The sequence below is a fragment of the Heterocephalus glaber genome, unplaced genomic scaffold (assembly GCF_053883595.1).
Source record: "Heterocephalus glaber isolate CG9 unplaced genomic scaffold, H.glaber_assembly_v1.0 deba00001673, whole genome shotgun sequence".
NCBI classification, from domain to species: domain Eukaryota; kingdom Metazoa; phylum Chordata; class Mammalia; order Rodentia; family Bathyergidae; genus Heterocephalus; species Heterocephalus glaber.
In genome coordinates, this window is record NW_028258410.1 from 11,799,572 (window position 1) to 11,820,390 (window position 20,819).

At 47.8% G+C, this 20,819-nt stretch overlaps 1 protein-coding gene across 2 annotated transcripts in view; it reads left to right on the forward strand.

Annotated features, from left to right (window-relative positions):
• The first annotated feature begins 2,171 nt into the window (after positions 1 to 2,171).
• Positions 2,172 to 20,819, forward strand: part of Apcdd1l (APC down-regulated 1 like) — a 47,077-nt gene continuing 28,429 nt past the window's right edge. Inside the window, exon 1 of one of the 2 annotated variants that reach the window (XM_021255163.2) lies at positions 2,172 to 2,315. Coding sequence is in view for 1 of the 2 variants with exons in the window: in XM_004841166.4 (XP_004841223.2) it covers positions 3,279 to 3,315 (37 nt within the window). In the remaining variant the exon portion in view is untranslated. Of the gene's footprint in view, positions 2,316 to 2,779; positions 3,316 to 20,819 lie in introns of those variants that run through there. The other variant, XM_004841166.4, reaches the window with a different exon arrangement.

Sequence of the window (20,819 nt, forward strand, 5' to 3'; positions counted from 1 at the left end):
ATATAGGAGCTACTGTAGAGAGTCCCCAGGAGGCCAAGGGATTTCCCCAATATGGCACCCAAGGGGAGACAGACAAGGCACTCAGGATCCAGGCAGTTAGGGTCAGAATGAGGAGCCAGACTTCCAACCACAGACTAGGTTCCTGTCCAGGCTCCACTGCACACCAGCCATGTGACCTTCAACTTCTCTCCAGGGAGTTTCAGGATCTGAGAAGGTTGGATCCTCCTCTGGCCTGGCCCCTACTTCAAACAGCCCAGGAGGGCAGCTTGATGTTTACTTGGTTATTAGATAACCAGGCCCGGCACCATTTCTTTGATCAGACACCCCTGATAACAAGCAGAGGAAACAGACCATTTTATAGCAAGATTTTGGAGGGTGATCTTATCTTCCTGCAGTGCTTTTAACAGGGACAAGGATGAGGAGGTAGGTGTGTGAAGAGGAGGGGGAGGGAGAAAGGGCCTGACCTGCTATGCTTTCCCATCCACCGGCCCTGGACTTTGGCTTTGGGGGAAGGATAGGAAACACAATAGAACAGGAAGGCTGGCCCTCTCTCCCACTCATGGACATCTGGCTTGTAGCTGCCCCTCATTCCTCCTGACCCCAGCAAGACTCTCATGTCCACCCTAAACCCTGGGCAACTCTGACCACCTGAGGAGGTCCCCTGCAGTTAACAGTGCAGAAAACCTGGCTCTGAAGGACCAGATGCACAAATGCCTTTGGACACGACTCACGGCCAGCACAGACAACCTTACAGCGGCCGCCATTTCAAATCCGCTCCCGGGATTGTTCTGTATGTAAGAAAGAGGTCACCAGCCAAGGCCCTATCACCAGTCCTCTAACTAAAGGCGAGGTCTGTACAATATAACTTCTTTCTTTCTTTCTCTTTCTTTTTTGTGTTTTTGGCATGGTTAAAGATATGTTTGAAGCCAATAAATGAGTCTTAGCTTCAGTTCCTTCTTCCATTCTTATCTCCTGGTAACTCAAGGAGAGTCCTGTTAAAACACCATTTGTTGTCCATTTTCTTTGGAGGTTTTTTTTTTTTTAACTTTTTTGGAGTGAAGTTCATATTTCTCCACTCAGGTAGGTGTAGCTGTCTCAGCTGCCCTGGGCTTCTGTCTTCTCAGCCGTGCAATGCAGAGTGCTAGACCACTCCCGCCAGTGTCCCTTCTAGCTTCACACATTGTCCTGAGCTCTGTGCCCTTGTGGGGCTTAGCTAAGATGCAGAGGATGCCACGGAATCAGGCTTCCCAACCCTCTCAAGATCTGCTGAGTAAGGCTGTTGTGGCATGTGCATTTCCACTGGCTCTTCAGACTTGGAGCGGAGCTGACCATGCCATGAAATGTAATCCTCTATGGAGACACAACATTATATGACAAGTGGGGACTCAGAGCTCTTTTGCCTTCCAGCTATGCAGCACTGGAGCAGCAGTCCCTGGTCTTGGAACATATTTCACCATTCCATAACACGGGGCTAACACTAACTCCTACTTTTCACTGGGTTGGTTGGGTATAAAGGACTCAGCACCTTGCTCACACCAAGCTCTCCAGAAGCATTCACAATTCCTCTTACTTATAAGTAAACCAATACAACTATCAGCACATGTGCACCACACTTTGGGTGCAAGCTCCTACTTGTAACAGAAACACAGTCATTTCTGAAAGCACTGAATTATGATCCCACCTGGGACATCAACGTAGCACCCCCCTTCCCACAACAAGCCATTAATGCTTGACCCCCCATCTTCACCTGGGACTTGGAAATGCCTAGTCAGAAAGCCCAGAGGGGGCAGTCTCCAACTGCTATGACCAGAATGGAGTGTCATTTTTAAACTGTCATTATAAATTTTGCATATTTAAAGCTACATAATTGCCACAAATAATCACAATTATGCAATTACAAATAATCACCCTGAGGAGCTCTCCTCTGGCCCCTAACAGTTGTCCCTTGCATACCAACTTAGCGTGTGGCTGTCACTGATGTCTGCAGGGAAGTATCGTGGAGAGCTCAGTTTCATCAAGGCCACCACAAGCCTCACCCTGCTCACGGTAATAAGCATCAGAAACCAGGAAACAAACGTCATTGTCAGGAAGGAGACTGGTTGTCTTCCTCACACTTCCATTTGTGTAGGATCACACTGTGCCCCGCTGCTTCCTGCATGGAGGAAAGCAAGGACGGCCAGGGGTCCCCAGCTGGGTTGATAGCAAAGGGCTTGTGCTGCTCCTAGGAACCTCACCTAAGTTTCTGGCAAGAAATCAAAAGGAGAGGTGGGGCTCCCCTGGTCCCTCTGGAAAACCAGTCCACAGAGGTGCTGCAGGTAAGGCCAGGACACCTTCGGAGGGGCAGGCTGCCTGCTCAGACAGGCCCGCTAGACACACACCTGCCCCAAGAGACAGGCTTGTATTCTCTCTCTCTTTTTCTCTCGTCCTCGTTCTCTTTCTTCCTCTGTCCCTTTCACTCCCTCTGTCCTTTTCTGCTTCTGTCTTGCTCTTTTTCTCAGCTCTATCTTCTTTCTTCTCTCCTTACCGCCCCCCCCCCATCCTGTGTGCCCACACACCTTTCTTCGAGGCTGGCCTGCCAAACAGGATGCCACCAGGGAGGCCCGGTGCCAGGGTGGGATCCGCAGGGACCAGTTTGGAGGCATCCGGTTCGTCCTCCCCCTCGCAGCTGCCTGGCCTCGGAGCTGCCACCCTAAGCTGACTCACCCTGAGGAGAACTGCGGGGTGGTGGCAGGAGGAGGCGTTGGGGGTGGGGGAGGAAACCCGCCCTCGTTGGCTCCACACTTTGCCTGGGCGGCGAAGCTGGGGACGGCTAACTACAGAGCGCGGCTGCCGGCTGCGGGGCGCCCTGGCCTGGCCCCTTTCGCTGCGCTCCTGGGCTTGCGGGCTCCAACTTGACGCGACTTTTCCAGGAGTATCTGGAAGGCCCGGACAGAAACTTCAGGGGTCCCGGGAGCGGCCTGGCCTGGGCGCGCCCCGGCGCTGGGCAGGCACCGCTGGGCTTAGCGGACACAGTTTGGGGAGCCCTTCTTGTGCACTGCAGCCTCGGGGAGACCGGGGCCCGGGGTCTCACAGGGGGCGCGCCAGGGCGAGCGCTGGCCGCGCTGTCTCCACCTCTTCTGGCCTCGGACCTATGAGTGCGCGGCTCGGCTCTCGGCTTCTAACTCCGCGGCCAGGCAGGGTGAGAGCGGGCGCGGGACCCTCGAGACTTCTCCGCGGCAGCCGCGGGCCGCGCCGTCGCGTCTCCGCCTCCCTCCTGCCCGACGGCGCCGCCCGCAGCCATGCTGCTCTACGCCTGCGTCCTGCTGCTGCTGGGAGGTAGGTGCCGCCCAGGCCGGCCGGAGGGGCTCGCGGCCCGGCGCTCCCTGCGGGCCCCAGGGACTGGGGCCTGTGCACCTGGCCGGCCACGCTGCGTGCCGCGGGCTTTTCTCCAGCCTCACCTGGTCGGCAGCTGCGGCGCCACCGGGTCCCCCTGGGCCCTGAGCGAGGAGCCGGGTCAGAGGGCGGGGTGTGCGCCCCTCGCTCTCTGCGCCCGTGCAGCCTGACCTCCGTACTGGGAGCTCCTTGGATTGACCCCGGGAGTGCTGGTGCCTCCAAAGAATGCAAGAGCATCCCAGGAGCACAAGGGACAAGCCCAGGTCGCTCCGCCAGGGCTTCTGGAGGTGGTCTTGCCCTCTGAAGCTGAGACCTGTAGGTGCTTAGGGCTGTTTCCCGCAGCAGGATTGGGGAGAAGGGAGGGGAAATGGTGTTGCTACCTTTAGGTTGGCGCCCAGGAGGCCTGACAGGGGCTGGGGGGGGGGGGGGCAGGAGCCCCTGGTGAAGGAAACAGAGTCTTCTCCAGCGCTGACGGCCTCCCAGTGGCTCTTGGGACTCGCTACAAATGGCAGCTGACTGCACTATGCCGTTATGGCATCAAAGTGTGCCGACCCCAAGCACCTTCCCATACTGAGGGGCCCAGAGTCAGAGTATCTGGCTCAGGAGTGCCGATCGGCACGTCCTATCACCTATGAGGGTGTCCATCCGCTCTCTCCGTCTTAACTTTTTTTTTTTTTTAACCTGTCGAATGGGCTCACAAAAGCTCTAAAGCTCCTAGGGGATTACACGAAGACATTGGGGAGGAGCCCTCCCCTTGCAGCCTGGGATCGCCAGGCACTGAGCAAACCTTCGGCTACAGGCAGCCGAGGTCACAGGCCGTGAGGTCCTGCTGCGCACGAGCTGCCACATGCACGGCCACCATCGCTCACAGGCACAGAGCGAAGTGTGGCCTGGCACCAGGGCATTTCAACCACAGCCTTTTCTTCCCAGCCCCAAATGTCTATGCAAGATGTTTTGAGAAAAGATGAAAGGGGCCTTAAGGAGGGTCAAGGGAGCTTGTGCATGCAGTTTGAAGAGTTGCAGATGCAGCCAATCAAAAGGTACATTCATCAAGGGCCGCTTTCCCTGCTCGGCTGGAAGTGAGAGGTCACACAGCTCTCCCTTGCCACAGAGTCCTCATCTTGGCAAAAACAGTCCTAGCTTCCTCACTGGCTTCCTAGAAAGTAAGATCCTGTTGGGGATGCTGGGAGAGACTCAGAGCCAGTGTCTAGATGGGGAAGAGAAGAGATCTGTGCCAGCCTCTGTTCCTCCAGCTCCTGAGCCCCTCTATCCAGTGGAGTTGAGGCAGTCCAGAGCAGTGGGACATACGACCCCCAAAACCTGTGGTCTTGGTCACATCACAGGACTGTTGTCCTTGGCAGGCCCTGAGCTTCTCGTCATGCCAATAAAAATCACTGGAAGTTTAGCGCTGGGGCTTACTCTTGGGGAGCCTGCTGCTGCACTCCTTGGTGACCTTTCACCAGGGGAAGTCAGACAGATTCTATAGGAGAGATGCCAAGGGTGTCCAGGGGCTGACAAGAACGGGGAGCCCACTCCCCATTAGTTCAGGTGCGGAAGCCAGAAAGGCAAGGATTCCATGCCGGCCACCTCCATAGCTCCCAGTTTTAAGCTGGGCACCATTTTCTACTGGGTGCTTTTCTCATAAGTCCTTTGTCCTGGGGCCAGGAATTTAGCTCAGTGGTTCCACCACCTGCCTCACAACCACAAGGACCTGAGTTTGATCCCTGGTACAAAAAAAAAAAAAAAAATGTCCTTTGTCCCATTGGCTGCATCCCCAGATCTCAAGATTCTTTTGCTATAGTGAAAGGAAACAGAACCCAGTTGATTCTTCTGTGCTTATGTAATCTTAGGTGCCTGAGCCGAGGCAGCCCAGACCTCGAGTCCAGGTTCCAGAAACTTTGGGCAGAATGAATGACACACCAGCTGCCCTGGCAAAGAAATTCAGATTGAGTGCGCGCGCGCACACACACACACACACACACACACACATCAGGGCTTCTCAACCTTAGCACAGTTCATATTTGGAACCAGATTCTCTTTGGAGGGCCAGGGGCCAGGCATGGTGGGCTGTTCAGCTGCATCAATGGCCTCTTCCTGCCTGATGCCAGTAGCGCCCCTCCCAGTCGTGAGAACCCAAAATGTCTCTAGACCTTGCCAGATGTCCCCTGGGCACAACTGCCCCCAAATGAGAACCATTAGTATGGACAGATCAAGCTCAACTGGTAGCTTTCCACATGAATCTTTTCTGCAAATCACTGGATTGGATGGATTTTGTTATTCTTGTTCTGAACAATCAGGAAATCAAGGGCACAGTGGGGCCTCAAGAAAAACAACACAACCTAGGTGGTTTCTAATCTGGAGGTTGATTTTTTCCATTTATTCTCCCTCTGTCTGTGTTTGACAATGTCCTCACAGTGGATGACAGGAGTGAGGCCAGGGTACGCGCACTTACCCACTGCAGTGAACCTGCCTCCATCCAGACCCCGAATGCCAGATGTGTCTAGGGCCATTTATTCAGCTGCCAGATTGGTTCTCTGCACAGCAATTTCTGGCTTTTAAAAAATCTTATTCAACAATTTATGCTTCAGGAGGAAAATAAGAAACCACAGCTTCTTCTTCCTTTGTGTGTGTGTGTGTGTGTGTGTGTGTGTGTGTATGCATATTTTTTTTTCTAATTTTGGTGCTGCTTTTATCAGTAGCCCTATGCTCTGATGGCAAATTATCTTTAGAGATAGATTAACCAGGACAAAATCACAGACTGTTCCATAATAAATTAGTCTTGATGTGGGGATCCATTTCAAATCCCACAATAAAAATGCGGAAGAAAATTGACTTAAATACATTTGTTGGAAAATTAAATGTGAGTAGAGATCAGTAATCATATTAATTATTTAAAACAAAGAAAATTATCCACAGAAACTTTGTCTCACCACTTGGCAAGTTCCAAGCGAGACATCTTGGCCAGCTGTCTCACTTACCTTCTGACCAATGCTATAATCTCTAAACTCAAAATACCCAGCTCAAGGCAAATATAGCAGATTCCTTGATTCCAAAACCATCTGGATGGCAAACCAGTTAGAAGCTACTCATGAAGAAATATTTGTGCAATGTATTGGAAGTTAATTGTGCTAATGAAAGCTTTAAGCCAGAATGAGCCCCTTATAAAACTACCAGGATGTGGTGGTTCACCGCCAGCGTCATTCTGCAAAATGAAAATCAATGGACCAATGCAAAGGGGAAAGGAGGGTATTAAAATCAATTTGAACTTGAGGGCAACTAAGCTGAGCTAGGTGGTTTCTGGGGAAAGAACTAAATCCAGACGTTGGCACAAAGGGTTGCTGTGAGCCCAGGCTGGCAGTTGGGTGTGGTTAATCCTTAAATGAGAACCTCTACCCCCCTTGGATTTTCTGATTATCTCCAAAAGATCCCAATACAGGAAACTGACACCAGGGAAATAAGATGCACCCAGAGGGACCAGAGTAAAGCTGCCACACAGGAAAACTTGTCCCAGAGATGTCAGACCTCCTACCTAAGAGGGCAGCCAGTGGTCCAGTGGGCAAAACTTATGACCACCAGGACAATACCTGTGCACTGAGAAGCCAGCTGATGAATTTTGTGTGCTGCAGGGAGCTTGGGAACCCATCATGGAGATAGACCCAGGTCCCACCCTGGCTTTGTTCCCTTCCTGTTGGCCTCCTGGGCCTGGTCAGCCTCCCTGGGCCTGAGTCTCCTCACTGAGTTGGGACTGGTAATAGCTGTGGTCACTGTGCCTGAGGGATTAAATAGGATGATGTGTGGTCATTAACACCAAGCACCCAGTGACCCCCTGTCCTGTTATGGCAAAGAGGGAACCTGCACTACACTCCCAGAACCCAGAGAAGGGGAAGGTGGGATCCTGCACCCAACAGGCTGCATTCAGCTTGAGCTCCGGTAGGTTGCTTAAGGCCCGTCTTTTTAGTAGGCACCATGTTTTCTTCCTTCTCTGATGTGCTCTGTGCCTACAAGAACCCCTTGACTCATAAAGACACCAACAAATATCAGCACTATCTAACATCCACGGGGCATCGACTCTTCTTAAGGGCTGCAGGAACATTAAATTATTTCTTTACCTTCTGTGACATAGGTACTGCTATTATGAACTTTTGACAGCTGAGAGGTGGCTGCTACTGGGTTAGGGTGCTTTGAAGGGCAGAGCCCTCATTGGCTCTCGCTTGCTAAGGAACCATTCAGAGCATGTGAAATTCTGGACCCAAGAAGCCCAGAAGTCTCTGCTCCCTGGTGGTCCTGAGGAGCTAGCAGTCTCTAACCATGGTCAGTCCACTGCCACCCACTGCCCACTACGGAGAAAACCAGGGAGGGTGGTGGGATCCATCACCAAAGCCAGGGAGACACATTGTGATACTTGTTGATCCCATTAAAAGTAGAGCTTTTGTCCTGAGGAATCCCTGTTCCACCCTTCTCAAGTCCTGCTCTGTTTGAGACAAGTGGACAAGTGATGATTTTGCTTACCTAAGCTCTAATCCCTTTTATTTAGCTACAAGAAAATTTCCCTCATTCCCTCTAGTCCTGGGGGGCATGTCAAGCAAGATGCCTCATCTCTACCTGGGATGTGTGTCTCCAGCTATGCCAGTAGGATGCTTGTTCCAGGACCCTGAATCTTAAGCAGAGTGGCCAGAAATGAAATGCATTCATGCCTACGCAGGCCACAGAAAGCTGCATAACAGTTGTCTCACTGGATTCCAAGAGCATTCATTGGTGCAGTGAGCACCCATGCCTTTCCAATCCTTTTTGCCCTGCAGGAATCATATTTGGCATCTGTCGCTTGCAATCAAAGCATCTAAGCAATATGCCCATAATGTCCATTTGGGGACCAGGCTCCGAGAAGTAGACTAAACAGTGGACACACCCTATGTCCTCATTGCTAAGTACTCCTAGAGCTCAGTGTGCATTCTTTTTTTTTTTTTTTTTTGGTACCAGGGATTGAACTCGAGGACCTTGCACTTTCGAGGCAGGCGGCGGAACCACTGAGCTAAATCCTGGCCCCTAGTGTGCATTTTTTTAAAAAGCTGAGCTGCCCTCACTAGGCCTCAGTATTAAATTTACAGCAAAGGGGAAGAAAAGCAATAGCTCATACCCAACCCCACTCTTTCCCGAAAGTATGTGCAAATACAGAGCAGGACATGGGTGTATTTAGCTTGGAATGACTAGTGCCCACAGTGAAATGAAATTACTTGCTCTTTGAAATGTACAATTAGAGTTGTCTTAGCATGTGATTTTGGTGGTCGGGTGTGGTTTCTAGATAGTTGGAAATTTAAGTCTACTGTTTGGTCCATCAGATTTAACCAAATTCTGATGGGCTCTGATTTCCTTAACAGCAGCCCACAGTTACTGAAATGAAAACCAACTTGCCAGTGAGTGGGAATGGCTTGACTTTTACCACAATCAGTGTTGGGATTTGTTGCTTCTTCTACAGTGTTAGAATACCTTTGCATTTCCATCTTACAGGGAGTCAATTTTAGGCAACCATCAAAATCTCAGAGAAGGTAATAACCCACAGGATTGAGTGCCTACTTGCATTCTGCTACTAATCCCCCACCGAAAGTTCCCAGGGACTAAATGCTGGCATGGGGGAGATTCAGAGACATGTGCATTTCTGCCCCTGGTGTTGATCAGGGGCAGCCTGATTTTCAGAAAGGAAGAAAAACGTACTAGTTCCAGATGATATGTAAAACCAAGTCTATTGCTGTCCAGGATGTTCATTATTGCTGCCAACAGGGGCCCAGGGATGAGAAGTCAGGACCCTGAGTCCCATTAAGGCTTCTTCAACCAGCACATGGAATTGCTTGGAATTTGCATGTTCATTGCCAGAGCAGTTCTGAGAGTATGCAAGGCCAGAGCTGGACTTTATTAATAAGTGGGTAAAACAGATTCCCTGTTTACATAGATAATTTGCTTAGAAAGATCTTTTCTTTTTTTATCCACTTAAGTACAAAGACAAACTTCTTTCTCTAGTTTCTCCAAATTCTAATTTAGAAGAGCTTAAGTGAACAAGCATGCAGTGGTCGAAACATTCATTTGCATATTTAGCTCTTCAGTGAGCACTCAGTGGGTGCCTACTGCATGCCAAGTACTTTTCTGTACCCCCAGGAACATCACAGGGAACCAAATGAACCTGGCATGGTCCTGTGGGGTTTGTATTCCAGTTGTGGGGGATGGACAGACAAATTAGAAAGCAGGTCAACAAGAAAATGACTGGTAGTGTGTGTCTTAGTCACTTTCCTGTCACTGAGACACAACACCTGACACCTGCAACCTAAAGGAGGAGAGATCTATTTTGGCTCACGGTTTCAGAAGTTTCAGTCCATGGTAAGCAGGCTTAAATACAGAGAGAAGGGCCTGGGCAGAGGAAAGCTGCTCACATAATGGTGGTCAGGAAGTAGAGAGAAAAAGGAGGAGCCAGGGAGGGAGATACACTGGTCCAAGTCACGCTCCCAGTGACCTGCCTTTCACAGGCCCCACCTTCTAAGAGCACATCAGCTGTGTCTCTCCCACGATTCAGTCACCTCCACCTATGGTTGTGTGAGGCTCTTGGGGGAGATGTTCTCAATCTGAACATAACAAATACCATACACTGGCTGGATAAATGCAGCAGAGATTCATTCTCTCACAGCCCTGTGGGATCAAAGCACTGGTTTCCGCCCAGACCCCTCTCCTGGGTTTGTCTTCTTGCTCTGCCCTCGTATGGCCACTCCTCTGTGGGTGTACATGCTCAGGGTCTCTTTGTGTACCCAAATGTCCTCTTCTTTAAAGGACACCAGTCAGACTGGATCAGGGCCATTCAAGCCTCAATTTAAATTTATCACCTTTTTAAAAGTCTGTCTCCAAAATGCAGTCACATTGGGAGGAACTGGAAGCTACAGCTTCGGCACTGAATTTGGAGGGAACACAGATCAGCCAACCACCGAGATGCTTAAAAACAGCCAGGCACAGTGGTGCATAACTGTCTTCTCAGCTAGTCAGGAGGCTGAGGCAGGAGGAGCATAAGTTCAAGGTCAGCCTGGACAATTTAACAAGACCTTGTCTCAAAAAATTAAATTAAAAAGGCCAAAGGGGTGGCTCCGCGGTAGAGCACCCTTTGGGTTCAATCCTCAGTAGCACAAAAAGACAAACATAGAAATGTATTTTGAAGATATGCATCAGATACTCTATAGTCACCCACAGTCAATGAAGGGAAAGACTGACCCAACTTTCAAGCCTGTGGTTGCCTCCGCAGATGCAGCACAGGAGGAGAACCCAGGAGGCTTCAAAAAAGACTGGGCCCATTTAGTTCTTAGCCTCAAAATCGTTTGCAGGACATCTCTAAAGTGCACGCTATCTGTCCTGTGAGCAGCAGAATGCTAACCCTCACAGAGGTCACTGCGCAGTTGCCATGATTGGTGATGACACCCAAAGGCCGAGTCTGAGCAGGAGCAAGAGCGCCGGTGAGCAGCAGGCAGGCTGCAACGCTGCCAAGAGGCAGAACTGTCAGGACTTCTTGGCTGGAGGACAGGGAGTTGACAGTAGCTGGCCTGGTAGATGGTGGTACCCCGTGCAGATAAGTGGTGGCTTCCACAGTACATTCTTTGACTTTAAATTGTCCTCGGTCCTTCCCAGAACACGTCTGGGCTGTGAAGAAGTGGGTCTGGAGAGAGGACAGGATGTCCTGGGGTCGTGGGATGGTCACGATGAGAACTGGCTGTAAGGAAAGCCTGGAGGGTTGAGGAGGGGGAGTTAAGGGTCCTTGGTTCCCCCATCTGTGAAAAGGAGACAGAGCCCTTGTCCATCCCAGAACACTGCCAAGAGGACGAAATGCACTCATCTATCAGTCCCAGGGAAGTTTCGTTCTCCGATATTTCTGAGGTGCAGGGGTAGAGCAGGGATGGGATGGCAAGTGAAAACAGACCCACAGGGACGTTCCAGCCCAGAGTGGGGTGGGCATGACACACAGGATGGCACTGACACGCTTTGTGCCAGCGGGGGAGCAAAACAGCAGAGTCACCGCCATGCCCTTCAGCAGGCGCTGGGCCATCTATTCTGACTCAGCTGCATGTTAGAGCCCCTGCCACAGCAAAAGGACATGGGAGCAAGACGACTTTGGGTTGGTGGGAAGCCATCTCTACAAATAAGTGGAAGTAAAAAAGAAAAAATGCTTTACATTCACATTCACATACACATTTTTCAATGATAAATGATACATTAATCATTCTTGAGAAAGACGCTCAAGAATCTGATAAGAATTTTTGGTGAGGAGTAGAAACTAGGGTTCAAGGAGGCAGAAACTTCATCTTAGGCCTTTGCAATGCACTTTGGAATTTGTTTTTGCTTTTCCAAATGCCAGCTGTGGTTAATATAAGTTTTTAAATATTAAGCTCCATGGTCTCATGCTCAGAGTGAGCTGGAGTATAGAAGGGGATGTCATCCATAGAGCAAGAGCAGGTAGAGCCCCCATATTTGGAAGGGACACTAAAGTAAAGGAAATGCAAGCAGACTAGCAGGAACCTTAGCTTGTCCCATGACCATTCTGGTCCCCAATCATTTGAGGACTTTTCTCTAGAGGCCCTTGGGGAAAGTGTGTCAACTGACTGGTCTTTATGAAGCAAAGTCTCAGAGGTCGTGGCCATAACAGCCTGAGAAACCAGAGGGTAAAGGTGATTGGAGGAGAAAATTCCTTCTGAGACAAGCGTTACCATGGGCATGGTCAGTCCAGGGCAGTGTCTCCTAGGATCCATGCCCCCTTCTGTCATGTCAATCTCAAAGCCTTGTCTTTACATGGAGACGTAGCCATCCAGAAATAGTAGAGTATTTTCCCACTTCCCTTGCAGCTAGTGTGGCCCATGACATGTGTGTCCACACACCTGCTGCTGCAGCCCTTTCCCTGGGAGAGATGCAGACACACTCTGTGCCCAGCTAGACTGTGTGGATGAAGGTCACACCCAAGGTTGGAGCAGAGCCACAAGACAGACTGCCTGGGCAGAGCTGTGGAACTGGCCCTCTCCTACAAAAGAAATGCATTTGTCTCCTCCTGCAGTGACCACTGTTGTAGGTCTCTGTCATAGCAGCCAAAGTTGTGTCTAATTAACTGAATGAACTGAGGAGTTGGATGGTTTGGTGGCCATGGATCCCTGGATGGACATTGATAGAGCTTAACTCCAAGAAAGGAGGTCACTATGAGATAGAGGCACCCATACACAGTTGCCATGGCTGGAGACAACACTGTGAGGAAGGGCAAGCATAGCATGAGCTCCAAGGACAAGGGGCTATTGCACTGGGCGCATGGCATTTCTTGTTGCATAAGGGCCCATTCAGGAAAAAACAAAGATATTAGCAAAATCCTTTTTTTCCTTCTTCAAGAAATTATATCCTTGTTAATCAGGAAATGCGCTGACACCACAGTTACGCATCCTTTAATAGGTTTCCAGGTGCTGAAGGGGTTGATTTTGGAGGCTAACATTTCAGCAAAGCCACAACCAGCCCACACCACAACGCTCATTGTGATGCTGCCCCTGAATGAATTTCATCATTGAACAAGCCGCTTTTAAAGCGAGTTTATATTGTCTTTGCTTGGCTGACCTTGTATGCTATTGAATTGGAAAATGTGGTTTGTATTGTAAGGCCTCTTAATAATGTATTTTTTCTTTGAAACAAGGGACTTTTCCATTGCAAATGAGACACAGAACACCGTACTTCCCACGAAGAATGCCTCAGTCTGTTTTGAAACATAATTTTCATTAGCTAGATTTCTCACCGTAACAAAGATTTAAATTTTATTTTAAAAACAGCCTGACAGGCACCCTCCCAACACATGGATTTATGTATATTCCTTCAGAAAAAAAGAAAAAGGTCTGGAAATATACACAAAGCATTAGGAGTGGTTGCAGATGAGAAGGGAAGAAATGACTGGGGAAGGGGCCCAAAAGGGTATCCTGCTTTCCTGCAATGGATTATTTTTTAATACAAGAATCGTTGCTTTATAACACGGACACATCCCGAGGCAATTTTGTCTTTGTACAAGCATCATAGAGTGCACTTATACAAACTAAGACAGCTGCGACTTCACTAAATACAATCTTATGGGACCACCGTAGTATGCACAACCCATTGTTGAGCAGGTACGCTGCACATGACTTGTATTCTGAGAGCCTAAGGCAGGAGGATAGAAAGTTTGAGCCCAGCCTGGATAACTTAGCAATTTAGGAGGCACTGTCTCAAAAAATTAAAAAAGGGCTGGGGATATAGCTCAGTACAACGGCCCTGGGCTCAATCCCCAGTGTCCAAAAAAAAAATGTCTCCATAAAGTCCTGCCTCCCACCAGTGTGTCTTGGCTGGATGTCATAGGCTGAACCGTGTAGCTCCAACATTCACTCACACACTGAAGTCCTCCCCGCAGGACCTCCGAATGCCACCTTGTTTACAGAAGTAATCACCTTAAAATGAGGTCCTTAGATTGTGCCCTAATCCAGTGTGTCCTCACCAAAAGCTCACAGTTGGACACAGACCTGCGAAGAGGGCAGGTAGCCTCCAACAAGCCACAAGAAAGGCCTGGAACTCAGAGCTCTCTGAAGGGGCCAACTGTGCCCATGCTGTTCTTCACCTCCCCTTGGGCCTCCAGAGCTGTGAGCAAATACATTACTGTCCTTTAAGCCACCCATCTGTGGGGACTGAATAGAGCCTCAGTTCCCAGGCCCCCCAGTGGCACCCCTATTCCACCAGCTGAGACTCCAGGGCAGGGGGCTGGGGCCTCCCTGGAGAGCCCAAGGAAGCCCACTACCCAGGCAGCCTGCTGGACTCCAGCACCCCCCGCAGCTTTGGTCCCTCACACCCACTTTTGCCTTCACCCCAGGTGCCCCGGCACCTCAAACTCACCCCAACCCCAGTTGTCATCCCCAGCTCCCCCACCCCACGATCCCTCTGCCCGGGCCTCTGAGGCCCCTGGAAGTCTTCCTTTTCTAGCCTCCTTACCACCCTCACGGACCCCAAGCAGCTTCTGGGGGTCCCCTTGCCCCTGTACCCTGCTCTCCAGTGCCCGCCCCCGGGAGGATTCTGGTGACCCCAAAGTCCCAACTGCCCCTCCCACCCAGGTCGGGGGCCGGCCTGTCTGCCCCTTGCTCCCCAGCACTGCAGACCCCCAGCCCAGCATCCCTGGCCCCTTCCCTGAGCCCCCAACCCCGGGAAGTCCCTGTGAGTACTTCCCACAGGACCAGGGCAGGATTTGTCACTCTTTCCATCCATGAGATGACCTGGAAGATCCCTGTCTCCCCCGAGACCCAGGGCAGGAGTCAGGGTCCTGTGTGGGCTGCACGTACCTCCTGTACCACCACAGGGGCTGCTCCAGCGTGGGGTGAGCAAGGGCCTGTGTCCCCACACCACCCACCGCACGTGACCAGGCCCCTGGGCCATACCTGTGAGCCTCTCAGGTCTCTCCCACCACCCCAGGCTCGGCACAGGCTGTCACGAGACGAGCAGTAACTGCGTCCACTAAAAAGTGCCTTTCAGGATTCAGAACACCAACATGCACTCATTAACCCTAGGGAATTGGGACTCCATAGAAATGACCCCTTCCCTCCTCTGCTCATAAAAATAACCCTAAGAGCAGGTGTTGCTTCCGCTCCGGTGCAACTGGACCCTGCCCAGCAGTCTGCCACTCTGTCATCCGGCCGTCACACCGGCACTGGGGAGGAGTAAAGTGGGGCAGCGGCCCAGGCTGAGCATGAGGAGCAGTCTCTTGGGGGCTGAGGGCTGCAGACCTCAAAGCTGGGTGGCTGAGGGCACAGGGCGGCCAGGTGCCAAGCTCTCGGCCACTGAAGGGGGCACTGAGCAGTGCGTGCCCTGTCCACAGATACTATGGCCAGTGCTGGGCAGGCAGTGGACATGACAGCAGGCTCCAGCAGACCCACCTCGGGACAAGGCCATAAGCAAGTTGTCCCTGAAGGGCTGACTCTCAGAGACAAGGATCAGCCCGAAGGCCCCAAAGATCATCTATGTCCACGGCAGGGTCAAAGCACCAGCAGTTTGGAGGTGGGCAGAGGGCAGGAAGAACATGGCAAGCAGAGTTTTGTAGGACTTCAGAAGGGAAAGGGGCTTGATCAAATGTACCTTTTATTACATAATACTTGATAATTACAAGAAAGTGGACTTTAAATCCAGCATAAAAGAACACCGCAGCCCACCTCTCACTCCAGGACCATGACACTGCCAAGTGCAGCTCCCTGAACTGCGTGTTCCAGCTTACCTGGCGTTTCCCTGGGGTGTGTTCTCTCAGCACAATGAGATCTCTAACAGTTACACCTTCCCACAGCGCCTGTGCTGGGTTTGCTTTTGTCACCCAATATTATGTGTCTAAGAAGTGACAGCTCTCGGGTATGGCTGCAGCTCAGCCAGTCTTCACTGCTGGATGATATTCCAGGGTGTGAAGATGCTACCGGCTGGTTTTTGTTTTTCTGCCTATGGACGTCCGCTTGTGTCCTGTTTTTTTGGTATTATCAGCAGGCTATTAGGAACCTTCTTGTCCTTGTTGCCAAGTACCCATGCCTAAATCGCCAAAATCTGAGTCATAATCTGCTAATGAGTCAGGAAATCCCATTACCGGGGCCCAAGAGACATTTTTTTTCATAAATGGAAGGGAACACTTGAGAATTGATGCTCCTAGCGAGAGCCAGTACTTTTCCTGAGACTTCCGCCCCCCTCGTACATGTGAGTGTGCACACGAGCACCCCCTCCCCAGGTGGTGACTGTTTCTGATCGTGACTCACAGAAAGTGTTTGTAACTCCCTGGCCTCATGCCACAAATTTCTAGGAAGTTCATTCACAAAAATTATTTTTCAAAGGATTTATCCCAGTTCACGATCCCTCCAGCGGTCCCGTTTCTCCTCACCTGCACTTACTATTTTTGAAATTGGTTAATTGTGTTTATCCAATGAGCACAACATATTACCTCACTGTGGCTTAATTTGCATGGCCTAAGAACATAGATGTCTATTTGTCCTCTGGGTTCCTCTTCCTGCGAAATTCCAGTTCATGTCCTGTGCCTGTGTTTCTATTGTCTGGTTTCTCCTTTCTTGAGATTTGGAGGTCTTTTCTCCATGACATATGTATTATTACTCCTCCACCACACAGGTGTGTCATAGATCTCGTCCCTTAGTCCGTGGCTTTTCTTCTCATCCTCTTCACGGTCCCTTGTGAGTAATGGAGGTTCCTGATTTTAATGTGGTCCTATTTACTAGCTTGTCTTTCAGAGTGTTTTTTGCACTTTTTTAAAAGAAATCTTTTGATATTCTGAAGTCATAGTCTGCTTTTTCTCCTAAAGCTGCACAGCGCTTTACTGTTTACACTTAAGTCCCTGCCCATTGGAAGTTAGCTTGGGGTGTATGTGAGAATTAAATCCAACTTCTTTCTCTTTCCTAGGGGGATAAAAAAGTGTCCTGGCCCTCCTTGCTCCTGGCCTTCCCTCTCTCCCTCAACTCCTCAGCTGCTTCCAGAAACCTCATGAGCCAGCATCTCAGCCCCAGATTCTGTTCTTTTGGTCCATTTGTTCTTCTCTTTGCAGAAGATACAGTGTCCCAGTAGATCTTGGTCTTTCCACAACATGCCCTTGTATCTTATTTTTCCTTCTATTCCTAACACATTTGCTCTTTCATATGTTTTATAACTGAATTGTCAAGATCCCAATAAAAAAGGATGACCTTTGGGATCTTGATTGGAATCCACTGTTGTCTATGGATTAGTTGGGAGAGAACATCTATTTCCTGATTTATCCTGTCCATAAATATACCTTGCTTCATTTATTTACATCCTCATTAAGATCTTTTGGTAAATTTTTATAATCCCCAAATATGTCTTGCATATTGTAATGAAATACATTCTGTGGTATCTTATACTTTTTTACTACTATTATAAATGGTACTCCCAGCTATTTGTTTCTGTTATGGAACATAATTGATTTTCATACATTGATTTCTTTCATCTAGTCATCTTGCTAAACACTCTTATTACTTCTAATAATCTGTCTGTACAGACTGAGTTTTTACAGAGACAATCATACCATCTACAGATAGTCATCATTTTACTTCTTTTCTAATTCTTCTACATCTTATTTCTTTTTCTTGTTTTCCGGCCAGTACCTTGAGTGAAACGTTGGACTTAATTGGCATTCATTGTGATGACAGTGTCCTTGTCATATTCCTTATCTTGAAAGCCCAGTATTTCATCATTAAAAAAATATCATTTCATGTAGAGATTTTTGATAATGCCCTTAGTCAACATAAGGATATATCAAAGTATTTCTTCTTTGATGATGGCTTTTGATAGAGAATGGGTGTGGAATTTTATTAAATGCTTTTTCTGCATCTATAAATGGGCATTTCATCTGTGAATGTGATGAATAGCACTTACAGGGTTTTCTGATGTTAACATTCCTGCATTATTGGGATGGACCTAACAAGGACAAATTGTATTCTCTTTGTTACTGAGTAATGTATTCCATTTGCCAGCATTTTACTTAGGACTTTTGCAGCCATGTCAGTAAGTGCAATTTCCCTCTCTCATCCTCCTTAGTTTCCTTCCTCGCTCTGTCTTCAAACACCTTCAGGGTCTCTCCCTTGCAAGGGTCCTTTCCGAAGTTGGGGGGGGGCAACATGTTTGTGTGGATGTAGGTTTTTGTAAACATGGAAAATCTAAGATGTTTTAACATGAACCACGTAAGACTCTCTTCCCACTTTTCCATGCTTTCACTTTTCTTTCTACTCTGACTTCCTTCCATCACATTTTGTCTCTTGCTGTAAATCTGTGCGGTGACCACAGGCATTTGGGGATCCAGTCTAAGGGGCAGTTGAACTGTTGGTTAGAGAGCTATGTTCATATGTTCTACTGCTAAGTTCTTGCTCACTGTGACTGAGATGTATCCTTCGGCCCCGCCACAAAGGTGCCTATGAATGTGCCATCCAGCTCCAGTCTTGGTGGAGGAGAGACAGGCATGGAACACACAGACCCAGAAGCAGTCTATAAAAATTGGTTGCAGGGCTGGGGATTTAGCTCAGTGGTTTCATCACCTGCTGTGCAAGCACAAGGACCCGAGTTTGATCCCCGGTACCAAAAAAAAAATCAGTTGCAGACCTCATAGCTCCATAGGTGAAAAAAACTTAGAGAGGATTACCAAACTCTGATAACAGTTCTAAGAACAGTTAGCATTATAATAATGAGTTGCGGAGTTGGAAAAAATCTAACTTGTCAATAACAAAACATCTTTGCAGGGGTTGGGGATACAGCTCAATGGTAGAGCACTTGCTTGGCATGTAGGCAGTTCTGGGACCCATCCCCAGCACCATAAAATATTTATACATAAAATATACTTATACATATTTTTTTTTGGTACCAGGGATCAAACTCAGGACCTTGTGCTTGCAAGGCAGCCGCAGTGCCACTGAGCTAAATCCAGGGCCTAGAATTTCTTTTAAATATAAACATATAAGCCTATAGGTCTAACGCAAAGTATTATTTTCCCAGCATTCCATAAGTCCTGATGTGTACTGTTTCACTTTCTTAGTTCTAATATCTGCAATTTTTAAAATTTTTATTTCCTCATTTATTTCTGAGCGTTTTTAATTTCCAAACACATGGAAATTTTAAAAATATCATTATTACTGGCTTTTAATTTTGTCTTGTGGTCAGAAATATGGCCTGGATGATACCAATTCTTTGAATTTATTGAGACTTATTTTACGGTCTTTTATGGACTCAGTTTTTGTAAATGTGGCATGTTTTCAAATGTTTGAAAGGAATGTGCATTATCTAATTGTTGGACACAGTGATATGAGTGTGGATATATTTACACAGTGCAGACAAATAAATTTATTTATTTATTTATTTATTTATTTTGGTTTGCAAACACAGTTTCTTCTGGAAACATGCGTATAATCCAAGGTGCTTGTATATCAAAATGAATGTCTCCATAAGAAATGATGGAAACTCAGATGATTCATTCCACAACCCAAAAATATTCATATAAAATGATTACAATATTGTGATATAGTACAAAATAATAAAGAAAATGCAAAATATAAAGAAAGATAAACAAATTATCCTGCACTTACTTTTGAAAGCCTTCATGGTTGGTTTTCTTCCATGACAAGAGAGAGGAGGGCTATTGTGCAGGACGACTTTCACCATCACCAGTGGAATCACTGCTGTCTATTGGCTCAGTGAAATCATTTTTTCAGGCAACTTTAACAAGGAAGCTATCCAGTGACCCTTGTTTTTTATTCCTTTTGAAGATTTTGTAGAAATGTGACATTGCATTGTCATTAGACACATTCATCACTTGCATTTCTACAAAACTTTGCACTGTTTCCCACATTTTATACATTCCCTAATCTCAATTGAAGTGAGGGATTTCACCCTTTTTTGCTTCCATCTCTATAGACAAGATCTCCATAAGCTCTTACTGCTGTGAGATGATTACTTACCCACAATCCCACAGAGAGAGAGACAGAGGGAGGGAGGATTGGCTCAGTTGTGATCATGTAGTCTGGCATCACGTACTACTCATATTGCAAGACATTGCTCATTTATCAAGTTAAAATATACCATCTTCACTCTCTCTTTTCAGAGTGCTATAGTTTTCAGAGAAGAGGTCTTAGATTTCTTTTGTTAGGTTGATTCCTAGGTATTTCAGTTTTTTGGATGCTATTGTGAAAGGAATTGTTTTCCCTGTTTCTCTCTCAGTGAGTCTGGTGTTCATGTAGAGGAAAGCTATTTATTTTTGTGTGTTGACCTTGTATCCAGCTACTTTACTGAATTTGGTTGTTAAGTCTAGAAGACTTTTGGTGGAGTTCTTGGGGACTTCTATATAGACTATCATGTCATCTGCAAATAATGACAGTTTAACTTCTTCCTTTCCTATCTTTATTCATTTTATTTCTTTCTCTTGTCTAATTGCTGTGACTAATGTTTCCAAATCTATATTGAACAGGAGTGGTATTAGTGGATATCCTTGTCTTGTTCCTGATTTTAGTGTGAAGGATTTCAGTTTTTGACCATTTAGTATGATATTGGCTATTGGTTTTTCATAGATGGCTTTTATCAGATTGAGGTAGAGACCATCTATTCCAATTTTCTGTAGGGTTTTTTTTTATCATGAATGGGTGTTGGATTTTGTCAAATGCTTTTTCTGCATGTATTGAGATGATCATATGGTTTTTGTCCTTGGCTCTACTGATATAATGTATTACATTGATTGATTTGTGTATGTTGAACCATCCCTGCATCCCTGGGATGAATCCCACTTGGTCAGAGTGTATGATCTTCTTGATGATCTTCTGCATTCTGTTTGCCAGTATCTTATTAAGGATTTTTGTATCTAGTTCATTAGTGAGATTGGCCTATAGTTTCTTTTTCAGTTGGGTCTTTCTCTGCTT